Source organism: Pollachius pollachius, assembly GCF_949987615.1.
Source record: "Pollachius pollachius genome assembly, chromosome: 20".
NCBI lineage: Eukaryota > Metazoa > Chordata > Actinopteri > Gadiformes > Gadidae > Pollachius > Pollachius pollachius.
The window spans coordinates 12,823,214-12,835,304 of NC_136953.1; the positions used below are offsets into that span (position 1 = coordinate 12,823,214).

The window sequence follows — 12,091 nt, forward strand, 5'->3', positions numbered from 1 at the left end:
CTTCTATGCACCATTAATAAAACACGGACACACACACACGCACACACACACACACACACACACACACACACACACACACACACACACACACACACACACACAAAGTTACATTTAGATTTCATACTTTGAGTGAAATGCACACCCCTGTTAAATGCACTGTTTAGACGGCAAAATATCAGCGAGACAGAAGAAGACAAAGAGAGAGCAGAAGGCGAAAGCGAGCCGTGAGGATGAAGTGTCTCCTGTTTGAGCTGCAAAGGCTGTAACAATGCAAAACACATTGACGGACCATGGCCAAGTACTCTGGTACGCGTGGAGCGTGTCCCGTCCTAATTGATAATCAAACACAGCTTTATACAGTAATTGCATGTGAGGGCATGCAGAGAGCCCCATGCCAAACCAAACAACCCAACAACTACCCAACAACTCTATTAAACTAAACTAAACCAAACCAAAGTGAATTAAACTGGACTAAATTAAAACCAACTATACTCAAATACAAATGTAATTCAATTAAAAGTAATCGAAAAAAACTCAACTAAAAAAATAAACGTATTCAAACTAAACTAAATCAAAACAAAACAATGCATATTAATGGTGTGCACATAGGTGTTCATCATAGTCATGAATATGCACCAACCTCTTTCTTCAATCCCAAACTCTCTGATCTCTCTCCTCCTCTCGTCCGGCCCGGTCCTCTTCCACCTCAGGATACGAGCGGAGCGCAGGACATCAGCGCTGCTGCTGGGCGACGCTGGGACGCTGGGACCCTTCTCTCCTGGGACCGGTCCGCACGGCGCCAGAGGTCGTCCCGCTCTGAGGGGGGAGGGATGCTCTGTGAGCTGCAGCCTCCCTTGCCTGAACCGGACTCTCTTCCCCCTCCCAGCTGGTTCCTCCACAGTCCTCCTCCAGAACCAGAATTCCAAACCCACCCACCGTCCAACCCCCCGAGAAGAAAACGTTCCCCCCCCCCGAAATTCCCGCTGACCGAGAGAGCCCCCGGAGGAGGGAGAGCGGTTGAACAAAAAAAAAGTGACCGATGTTTTGCTTCTTTTTTTTTTTCTGGTGGTTTTGCGGTCTGGCTCTGAGTAGCTGCTACTCTCTCACAAACTTCTCTTACCCAGCGACTCTCTGTCTCTCTGTCACTCTCGGGGTGTCTCTGTCTAGATCTGCCTCTCTCTCTCTTGGGTGTCTCTCTCTGTCACTCTGTCTGTCTGTCTCTCTCTGACTGCAGCTGAGCTCACAGTCTCCCAACTCTGCACTGGAATGTCAGAGAGAGAGAGAGAGAGAGAGCGAGAGAGGGAGGAAAAGGGAAACACGGGAACACGAACACACACACATGAAAAATGAGAGTTGGAGGAGTGTGACAGCACATAAGGCGGGGGGGGGGGGGAAGTGGGCATACTGGGGGGGGTTACCTCACCATGTCTAGGAGTGAGTGTTATTGGAGAGGTGGGGTGCCCCGGTCGTCTTGTAGCACTCTCACACACACACACACACACACACACACACACACACACACACACACACACACACACACACACATTCGGAAGGCTCTCTCTTGCTTTTCCCACCTCATCCCTTCCTCTCTTCCTCTCTTCTTCTCTTCTTCCCTGTTCCAAGAAAGCCCCACAAACACATATCAGTTCCTGGTTCAATCCCCAAACACATAAGACCAGTGACATTACATTTAACGCACACACACACACACACACACACACACACAGTAAATAAGCACCTTCCTCCTTCTTATCAAAGTCTTGCAAGTTTGCAAAAGAAAGTGTTCAACCTTTATTCTTATAAAAGTGTGTGTGTTTTTCCAGTATCTTCCAGTGTGGTCCTATACGGGCGCCACAGGAAGGTGAGGTAGTGTGTATGCCTTTAGCCGAGCCTCATGCAGCCAGGGAGAGGGGCCCAAGGAATACATTTGCAGCAATTGTACACTTAATCTGTAAATGTTTTAGTGTGTGCTGTGCTGTGTATGTGTGTGTGTGTGTGTGTGTGTGTGGGGGGGGGGGGGGGGGGGGGGGGGGGGGGGGGGGGGGGCACTTGGGGGTCCACATCCACACTGCAGGGATCTGATTCCCCCCCACTGGAGAATTGATTGAAAGCATACATTAACCCCCCCCCCCCCCCCCCCGCACTTAGGTTTACACACATGCAAGTAGAGACACACACACACACATACACACACTCACACACATAGACATGCTCAATGACACACATATATGCCCATGCACATGTGTGTGTTTATGTCTGGAAGCCATTACCTGGCAGGTCCCTATTCACTGGCCCCACCCCCCCCCTACCCCACCATGGGGCCCCATATGGAGTCTGCCATCATCACCTTTATCACCCAACCCCCCAGCCACCGTTACTTCTCTTTGTTTCTCCCGTGGTCCCGGTCGTCATTTTAGTTTCCAGGCAACATATTCCTGTGTTCTTGTCTGTTACACCCGTCTCTTCTCCCTTTTTAGTCTTGTTTTCTTCTACATATCTGCTAGGCTGTAGACAACACAGAGCGAGGCCTTTCACCTGCGCCGACACACCGAAGGCTTATTTTCTTTCTTGGGGGTGGTGGGGGGTCGCTTGAGTCAGAAAATTTATTTTCTGACTCAAAATCAACGGGTAATTTCACCCCTTCTGGGTCCACCTTCTGTGAGTTTTTTTTTTTTTTTTTTTTTACGAGGTAATTGCCTCATGAACCACGATATATACTGGTCGTTTTTCTGTCTGATGAACATTAAATATGAACCACAAAAGGGAACATTCACAATGCCTTTACTAATCGCCCAGTGTGTCAGCAACTTAAAATATAATTATTTATAACTTTGGGCAGTACTTTTGGCCTTTAGCCTTGAAACCAGAACCCTGCTGGGAAGCTGTGTCAATCCATTACCAGACTATTAAGCAGTTCAGCTGAGGTTAAGTCCAAGTCTAATTGTCTGACCGATCCTATTCCCATAGTTCACCAGAGTAAAACCTGGCAAATGTTTTACTCTGTAAATCCCACAGGCAAATGAGTGATGTGAATTGTGAATTACATGTGACATCACTCACGCAAGGCCACGGCCTCTTCTTCTGCGAGGGCTTCAGACCCAGGAAGTGCAGACGTATACAGGAAGTGAGAGTCAGGTGACAGGAAGAAAGCGCCCTACCGCGAAGCATTCCTCCTCCATCTTGGATTCCAACGACTGTGATCCTATAGAAGGGGGTCCTCGATGTACATAGAGACACACACACACACACACACACACACACACACACACACACACACACACACACACACACACACACACACGTAGAATGCACATGCATTCTTGCACTTCTGTGAAAAAACAAAACAAAGATATTTTATCTGTGTGTGTGTGTGTGTGTGTGTGTGTGTGTGTGGGTGTGTGTGTGTGTGTGTGAGTTCCAGAGGCCCTGCCCTGCCATAGGGAAGGGGACCCAGAGCCGCAGGAAAAGCTGAGACGGAACACACACACTTACTGAGGGCAATGCGTGCACACACACACACACACACACACACACACACACACTCACGCATAGCATTGGCCTTTGCGAGGTCAGTAGCAAAATGTGGGCCATTGTGCAAAAAATGAAATAAGATAAAGCAGAAAATAGCAAGAAAAATTGGGAGGGATAGGCAGAAATTACGGAAGACAGGAAGAAAGTATAGGGAACAAAAAGGGAGGGGGGAGAGAGAGAGCGAGAGAGAGAGAAGCCCATGAGAACAGAGAGAAAAGAGGTGATACATAAAGATATGTTTATGATTTATTACTTTGTAGTGTCGAGAGAGAGAGAGAGAGAGAGAGAGAGAGAGAGAGAAAGAGAGAGAGAGAATGAGAACAACTGGGGGCTTATGGTTAAGTGGGGATGGTTGAGATGAAAGATTTTGTGGGGCAAGAGCAGCCCCAAATCATTCATTCATTATTTATTTTTTATAAACGGTATGGCTTGGTTCAAAGGAATCTGCTTATGTATCCTTGAAATATCCAGTTTCCAATATCCAGGGAACTAGGGTCAACTAGACTGATTTATAAAAAAGGGAAATGGGTCATGTAAACATAGTATAACAAGCATCCAAAATAGCACCGGGTCGTGTAACTGAGTCATAGTTGACGAAAGCCACTACCAAAGTGCAGGACATGTGACGTCAGGAATACGCACCACGGATGCATGCCAAATTGGGGTACAACCAATTTGATCGAAATCCAGACAAAACGTTTGTGTGTCGTGACCGCTCTCTGGCGTACGGTCAAGGCGATGCAGCCCCTCGTTCACCATTGCTGCAAACCTCCTCTCCTAAACCCTCCCTGTCCCAAAAACAAGCCCCCTTTCCTAAAATGCATCAAAGGAATGTGCTGTAGACGAAGTTTATGCAGATTTGAATATTTTAACTGTCATTCGCAGATGTTTTGGGGAACTTGGAGGTAGGCCTGCCACTACCGTCATGGAAGACGCCCGCGTTGCATGAATTTGGATAATATTGGTTTTCTCATCCAAGAGTTTGTTCTGCACTGAAGTTGGTAAATACTGCAGTACAGACCTCTTACTCTAAACCAAGTAAGAAGCAACCAGGTTATTGAGTAGGTCACACAATGTCCTGACCTGCAGTTTCTGAAATACGATTCGTCTTGAAAAATGGACTTTGTAAAATATTAACTGGACACATTGATTTCAAAGTAGGGCAGCAAGTAAGTAAAGCTGGTTATGTTTTGTTTACTTGCGTGAACGCAATAGGGGGGGGGGGGGGGGGTCCGTGTAGATGATGAGTGACATGTGGAAGCACCAATCACTTCGAAGTAGAGCTGGACGAACGGTACCACGTGACGGATTTTGTTCTGCTCTCAGCTCCCACTGCTGGGCGAAACACCGAAACCGTGGACGTCTCCCGTACTCGCGTTTATAGCCGGAATCCCAAGACAAAGAAGACGTATGTTTACTAGACGTGTAGGAGAACGCGTATCCCTGGCAACTTAGCGACACCTGGCTCTTTTATCGGGTGCATACATAACGGAAAGGGAGCCGTTTCCTCAACAGCTGGCTTGGATATTGCCGACAGATTCAACCTTTTTGCGCCTGAACTTGTCTAGTCAATCTGTTGTTTTTGGTAAGTAATCGGATTGGCTAGTTGATTTGCAAACCACACAGCACGTTCTCATTGTTTTCAGCTTCTACTGGACTACGGAATAGCCCCTCATGACGTACAAAGAGTTGCATCGACTGTGTTCTCCCTGGGACGACTCGGCCATGCTTTAAGTTGACCAAATATTGGCAAGTGATCGTGCGAGATGATGCAACGAGACGCGGTGGCTTCAAAACTAATGCGTGTGTGAAAACGAGCATGTCTTGCAACTTTTTGTCGTTCAAATGAACCACTTCGACCCCTCGATAACTCAACCGAGTAGATTATCCCCTGAAAATCTGCCAATTTAAAATGTCGTGACACCAATCGCCTTCCCTCCAGAGCCACGCAAGCATGTGTGTTTTGAAAGCAGAGAGAAGAGGGGGTAGGGGAGGGGTGGAGCGTCGGACCACGTGACCACGACGCAACCCAGCTTTCTACGCGTTAGCAAGGTTGCTATCTGGGTTAAGCTAACGCGAACTACGTAGCTTCGAAGAGAGAGAGATCCCCCGTTGAAGAGGAGAAAAAATATATATGAACACACGCCGTTTTGCACTTTGAAATAAGTTCCCGACGCGTCGCGCACCGTAATCGCACAGAGGACGCCATGCCAGGTAACGTGGGACGGCGGCTCGCCAAATGTCACCGTTTTGGACGCCTTTGTGCTGTGCGCCTCCATCGCTTCCTTCTCGGCTTGTTTTCCTGACCCGCTACGGCTCCGGCTCAGTTGTACCATGCTGTAGCACCATGCTAGCACGGGGCTAGCGCAATGCTAGCACGAGCAGGCTTGCACCGCGCGGCCTGACTCACCAACGCGTGCACGGGACAGCTTTTCAACCTCGGCGCGGCGTATTTTTGTACCCGCATTTCCACGCAAAAGTGGTCGTTTTAATCATCGCGTTGTCGCGGGAATGTCTCCCCGTTTCACGGCGCTCGGCCACCGAATTATTACGGGCTGCCCCCCCTTGTCTTCGGGTCTTTGTTTCTGGGATAGTTTTTTCCGTCTTTAGGCCAACGGCGGCGAGGAGAGGGTCGCTTGTCTATTTGTAGTTAAAGCGTAAAAAGCTAGCCGCTCGGAATTAGCCGCGCTAAGCTCGTGCAATCCATTTAACAACTTTTGAGGAAGGCCTCGCGACACGGCGGCTCATTCTGCTAGCCGCGGGAACGTCCTCGCGACGTCCCCGGTGAAGCGGCGGCGGCGGGGTGGATGCCACGACGGCGCAGGCTACATCTTATGCACGTTACATAAGTCCTCGTTTACTATGTTGACAATTGCGTTACAAAATGCGGGCTTACAGTTGCACAATGGTACCGATGCACTACTAACAGTCTCGGTTTGAGGACCTGCCATCGGACTACTGCACAACGTGTGTGCAACTTGCTTGATACACTGGGTACTTTGATGCGTAATAGAGTTGATTCAACCTCAAGTCCGACATCCTTAAACACTGCTGACTTATGTAAGCAGGACGAAATATCACACCATATTCTAGTACATAACTCGTATGTTGGATTGAGAGTACATTTGACCAACAAATTCAACTTTCTAATGGGACGTTGCGTTACCCCGGCCCGCTCCGCCTGAAGATAGGGAGGGTACAGATATATATTTATTTATATATCACACTGATTAGCATGTTTTTAAACATGCAAGAATTCCAAATCTCTGAGAGTTTTTCCCTCCCAAGCAAGAGACCTAGATCAATGTAGTTGATGATGGTTTAATTAATTCATTTTGATATCTATTGAATCGTTTAAGTATTTGCCAGCAGGGACGTGACTGATGTCTTCCGGCGAGCTAAACGCCCCATGATGCCTCCTTGGTGCTTAATGTTGCTCCGAACGCCTGCAAATAACTAATATTTGAAGGCGTAACAACTTGACAACAAAGCCCCTTCCCTGTGAGTGTCCAGATCTTAAGACCTCGTCATCAAACGGGAACGGGCGTGAGGTTGCCAACCGAGCCATCTTCTGTTAAGTGTGTTTACTTTGGGGTCACGGGGCGCCCAAATGTCACTTTTGTGTGAGCCTATCCTCAATGAAGAGGAACCTGACTTGCCACATTGGCCCTCAGTAATGGTGTATAACACGTTATTCCCAAACATCTGCGTCGTTCGTCTTCGGTCACAATACAAATAAATACTCCTTGGAGATTAGGGTTCTTAAAATTGAGTTGCCAGTGTGTTTTAAAACACCTATCTGTTTATCTGCTGGAGGCACTGCAGATCACAAAGCGCTCGTTTGGAATTCAGATAATGAATAGTATTTGTTATCCAATGCAAACCGTTGCCCTTGGGGTGATGGACTGCTGATCAGCTCCATGAAAGATAGATAGAGGGGATAGATACTCTTTAGTCGTTTTTCGTTGTTATCCTGAAGTTGTATTATTTCTTGTAAAGTTATTTGTAAATTGAGCAGATCTAATGTCCTGATTGGTGAATAAGGTGGCCAAAGCTAAGAAATGGTAGGACATCTTATATTTTGCTAAAGTTATTTGTCAAAAACAATCAGGGTCTGGGTTATTGTTAAATACGAAATTTATTTTTTAAATGTACATTTCTGTAACCCAGCACTCTGGGACACCTCTTCATGCGTGTTACGTTCTCCATATCAAACATACTCGGTAGACTCCTTACCTACATGGATAATAGATGTTTACTCCTCACAGTAAGTCTGCCTAAGGTCGTTGATGTGATGGTGTCATGGTGTCGGGCTGCCTCTCATATGTGAGACACTTGGGGCCTGGCCATAATTAGATTATTCATCTTATGTGTCATTACCAAGATACTGACGGGAGGATGAAATATTGGCAATAATAATAATAATCATGGATTGATTTTATATAGCGCTTTTCTAGACACTCAAAGACGCTTTACAGTGAAGGCGGGACCTCACTAGTCAATCAGTTCATTAATGGGTTCATTAAGTGTCGTCACTTCAAGATTGTTGGTCAGGGTGTGGTGTGTGGGCCTGGATTAGGACGTGCTTTAAAGTGCACAAACCAATCCTGGGATGATTTGTGTCGTACATTTAGTTCTAAACAAAAGGGACTTCATAAAGAAGTTGTGTCTGGCGGTTGTGGCTGTTTTGGCGGTTATAAACCATAACGACGCTGTACGTCGTTGGCTAACAATTTGAAGTAGCCTCGCACACTTACACAGACTTTCCACTATTGCGTAGGGCTTTAAAGATGTGGTTTGCAAAACGGGTTGGATTGCAGCCATGTTTTGGATACAAAAGTGTGTACAGTGATGAGCTGTGAATGACATGCACCAAGCGTGCTATATTTTATGTATCTCTAGTAGATATTTTTTACATCCCCAGTCATCAATTTATGGGACCATCAGAAGTTCAGAAAGTCGTCTGAAGCGATTCCAGATCCCCTCATTCCTGTCTAGTGGGGAAAATCCACACTAAAAGCTGTGTTATAACTTGTATCTGACGTTTTTTTACGTTGACTCAATCAAACCGCGACATTTAATCTCGTGTACCATCTCCTGCGAGGGCAGATCCGTTGGACTCAGCCGGTTGGTCCCGTCTCGGCTCCGCAGCTTGCCCTCTTCTACCGTGAATTGAATTAATTGACCGGATAAAATACACTTCCCTTGATGTTCGCCTTAATCCCATGGCGCTCCCCCCGTGTCTCATTTCTCCCGCTAGCCCGTAAGCCCTGAACACCGTTAGGCCGCGTTTTTTTATTGAAGCCCAATTTGTTTATACAAAGTCTGCGCTGGGGAACACGCCCAGATTAATGTCTGACTCAGTTCTCACCTGAAGTCAGGGCGGCATTCAAAGGCTTCCGGCCTTGCATGCGGAGGGCGAGCCGGCCGGGAGACGTCGCGCTCTCAGGGTTTATCGGCCCACCCTCCTTCTCCATGCATGGCTGAGCGCTGGAGAGCCTCCCGTGTGTTCGTTCGGGCGGGGGGGGGGGGAAGGAAGTCTTACTGCTTTTAAAACCTAGATTTGGTTAACTAGGTTAATAATTGGAGCAAACGGTGCATGTCTTCCCAACTCCCGCCGGCATTTAGTGGAAAACTGCTCGTCCCGCCAATGATTGAACGAAACTCTCGCTAAGCGTCGTTTTACTCGGCCGTTTCCTCACGTGTCGACTGTCATTCGTAGCTCTCGACATGGGAAAGCAAATACAGTTGTACTCCAGTGTAACCGCGGGGCTTTTGTCTTGTGATCAACCTCAAACTGTTTAAGTTAACACGTGACTCACTGCCGTCTCCCCCCCCCCCCCCCCCCCCCCCCCCTTCCCCAACAGAGCCAGCCGAGATGAGCGGTCCGGAGGTGGCCAAGACCCCGGGGGGCGGAGCCCCAGGCAAGGAGGGAAAGGAGCCCATAGCCAATGGGCACGCGGGAGAAGGGGGCGACAACCCCTTCGCCGAGTACATGTGGATGGAGAACGAGGAGGAGTACAACAGACAGGTGGGTGGTGGTGGTTGAGGAGGAGGAGGAGTACAATAGACAGGTGGGTGTGGGCTGGGTGGTGGAGGAGAAAGAGGAGGAGTACAACAGACAGGTGGGTGGTGGTGGAGGAGAAAGAGGAGTACAACAGACAGGTGGGTGGTGGTGGTGGAGGAGGAGTACAACAGACAGGTGGGTGTGGGCTGGGTGGTGGAGGAGGAGGAGAACGAGGAGGAGTACAACAGACAGGTGGGTGGTGGTGGTGGAGGAGGAGGAGAACGAGGAGGAGTACAACAGACAGGTGGGTGGTGCTGGAGGAGGAGGAGGAGGAGGTGGTGGTGGTGGGGGGGAGGAGGAGGAGGAGTACAACAGACAGGTGGGTGGTGGTGGTGGAGGAGGAGGAGGAGGAGGAGGTGGTGGTGGGGGGGAGGAGGAGGAGGAGGAGGAGGAGTACAACAGACAGTTGGGCTGGGTGGTGGAGGAGGAGGTGGTGGTGGGGAGGAGGAGGGCTGAGCCAGAGCTGATCCTGTCTGGGGAGGATGACTCTGGAACGGGTGGGGGGAGGGGGGGGTTTCGGGCCAAGAGGTTCCTGGAAGAGACGTTGTGTTTTCTTTTGTGTCGAGGCGGGCCGGAGATGTGTCATCGTGAGTGTGTGGTTGGGTAACAGCCGCTCGATGGCACAAGCCCAAACGGGTGCAGCGCCGTTAAGCGTGTGATTGATCAATACTTATTCCTGAATTGGGGAGCAAAATGAGATGGTGAGCTGCGAAGGTAAAACGTCTGACGCGGTCCCGGCCAGGTGGAGGAGGAGCTCTTGGAGCAGGAGTTCCTGGAGCGCTGCTTCCAGGAGATGCTGGAGGAGGAGGACCAGGACTGGTTTATCCCGTCGCGGGACCTCAACAGCCAGGGCGTGGGGCAGCTGCAGCAGCAGCTCAACGGCATGTCCGTCAGCGATCACCATGGCAACCTGGAAGAAGTGGCGGTAAGGAGGACGTGGCACGCACGCACGCACGCACGCACACTGATACTCGGATGTTCCCGTCGTGGTGTCCTTCACCACGGCACGTCCGTCGGTCGTGGCGTCGACACAAACAGTCCCGGGACCTTAATGACATTTCCTTCGCTGGGTAAATATTGATAGTGGGAGACGGCCGGGATAACGGCCGCTCAGGCCATGTTGCCGGGCGTGCACCTGTGCTGCAGCCCTCTAGTGGGGGGAGCAAGGTGGAGCAGGATATAATGGACAATTATGGAGTGACCGGTCATCCTACACGCTGTAATGCGAAAAAGGACCCGGTTTCTAAGACGGCCGTCGGACAACAGCGACGTGCCGTTCCAACACAAGGAATTAAGTTGTGTTATTCTTGTATAATTCTGCCAATTAAACGGGAAGATTGGTTCTGTGTCGAATTTTACAATGGGAAATCAATGAACGAGCTAATTTACTGTGAGGAGGCTCGTTAGTGGTGCATGTGCCGCCGCTTACCCGCTCTGACGCTCTGCTGTTCTGTCTCCCTCCCCGTGTCGTCCATCTCGTCTGCAGAGGAAGAGCGTGCTGAATCCGGAGGCCAAGGAGTTCATCCCGGGGAAGAAATACTAGGGGTCCCCCTCACCCCCATGGGGCTCGTGCACGGGGCGCGCGCACACACCTACACACCAACGCATATTCAGTGCACATTCTCAGAGACTCTGGCGGCCTTGACCGCACATACGCGCAGACACCAACACACACACACACACACACCTACACACACACACACACACACACGAGACGAGCCAATGGCGCGCTGGCGGGCCCAGTTGGGGGGTGAGGGGTTTATTTTCTGTCTTTTGTTTCTTTAATCTTTTTATTTCTTTCCTGTTTCTTGTAAACTAGGGGACGTTGGGGTGGGGGGGGGAAAGCAGGTGGCTGGGGAGAGTCGGGAGGGCGGGGCTGTAATACCGGCTGAATCCTGTAGGGGGTGGGGATATGGGGGGGGGGGGGGGGGGGGTTAATGCTATCAATACCAGACATTTCAGATTATTCGGATTCCGTTGGCGGCGTATTGTGCAGAACGAGGCGACGCCCTACCTGTGTCCGGAGGGGGCGGAGTCAACCACCTGGTTTTAGAGTGGCTCCACGGTTAACTCCGCTACGCTAACGCGGCGCGCAGAATTGTCCGTGAACCAGCGCTGGGTCACAACGATCCACAGGGTTCGACTCCCGAGGGCACAGCGCGGGGCGCCGAGGCTCTGCAGGACCGCCGCGCCGTCACACTGCGCCGGGCTCGTATTAAGGTCATAAGTAAGCTCCGCGTGAAGAGGTATGTGTATGCACGTAGCTGGTCGCTAGCGGCGCGGGTCGTTTCCAAACCCCAAACGTACACCTCGTGCTCCGCCCGGCACGACTCTTTCCTTGGCGAATCAGAAAAGACCCCGGAAGAGATGCAAACATGGACACATGATTATTTTCCTAATTTGTTGAGGAAATCCATGTTTTTATCCGATGTTTAGCTTCTGAAAAAAAATAAAGACGTTGGTTTTATATTTATGGCCATTGTCGAGGAGAAG

General features: G+C 49.7%; 2 protein-coding genes across 3 annotated transcripts in view; one reads left to right on the forward strand and one right to left on the reverse strand.

The window, feature by feature from the left end:
• Positions 1–1,426, reverse strand: part of hspa12b (heat shock protein 12B) — a gene marked incomplete at its 5' end in the record, with an annotated part of 17,602 nt that extends 16,176 nt beyond the window's left edge. The window contains one exon of the mRNA XM_079758290.1: positions 1,419–1,426. Coding sequence (XP_079614416.1) covers positions 1,419–1,426 — 8 coding nt within the window. The remainder of the gene's footprint in view (positions 1–1,418) is intronic.
• Positions 1,427–4,862: 3,436 nt separating this feature from the next.
• Positions 4,863–11,422, forward strand: paip2b (poly(A) binding protein interacting protein 2B). 2 transcript variants are annotated; one of them, XM_079758196.1, is made up of 4 exons: positions 4,863–5,116; positions 9,399–9,562; positions 10,341–10,523; positions 11,085–11,422. In XM_079758196.1, the coding sequence occupies exons 2-4, from the start codon at positions 9,410–9,412 to the stop codon at positions 11,139–11,141; spliced, it is 393 nt and encodes a 130-aa protein (XP_079614322.1). In that variant the 5' UTR covers positions 4,863–5,116; positions 9,399–9,409; the 3' UTR covers positions 11,142–11,422. The 2 variants fall into 2 exon arrangements, with proteins under 2 accessions (XP_079614322.1, XP_079614321.1); XM_079758195.1 differs by lacking the exon at positions 4,863–5,116 and adding an exon at positions 5,598–5,745.
• Positions 11,423–12,091: the final 669 nt, after the last annotated feature.

What these genes read in the sequence shown, in the direction of transcription:
- paip2b (XM_079758195.1), top strand. An exon ending in AGGAGGAGTACAACAGACAG is followed by an intron (nt 9,563 to 10,340) that starts GTGGGTGGTGGT and finishes GGTCCCGGCCAG; the next exon opens with GTGGAGGAGGAGCTCTTGGA. An exon ending in GCAACCTGGAAGAAGTGGCG is followed by an intron (nt 10,524 to 11,084) that starts GTAAGGAGGACG and finishes TCTCGTCTGCAG; the next exon opens with AGGAAGAGCGTGCTGAATCC.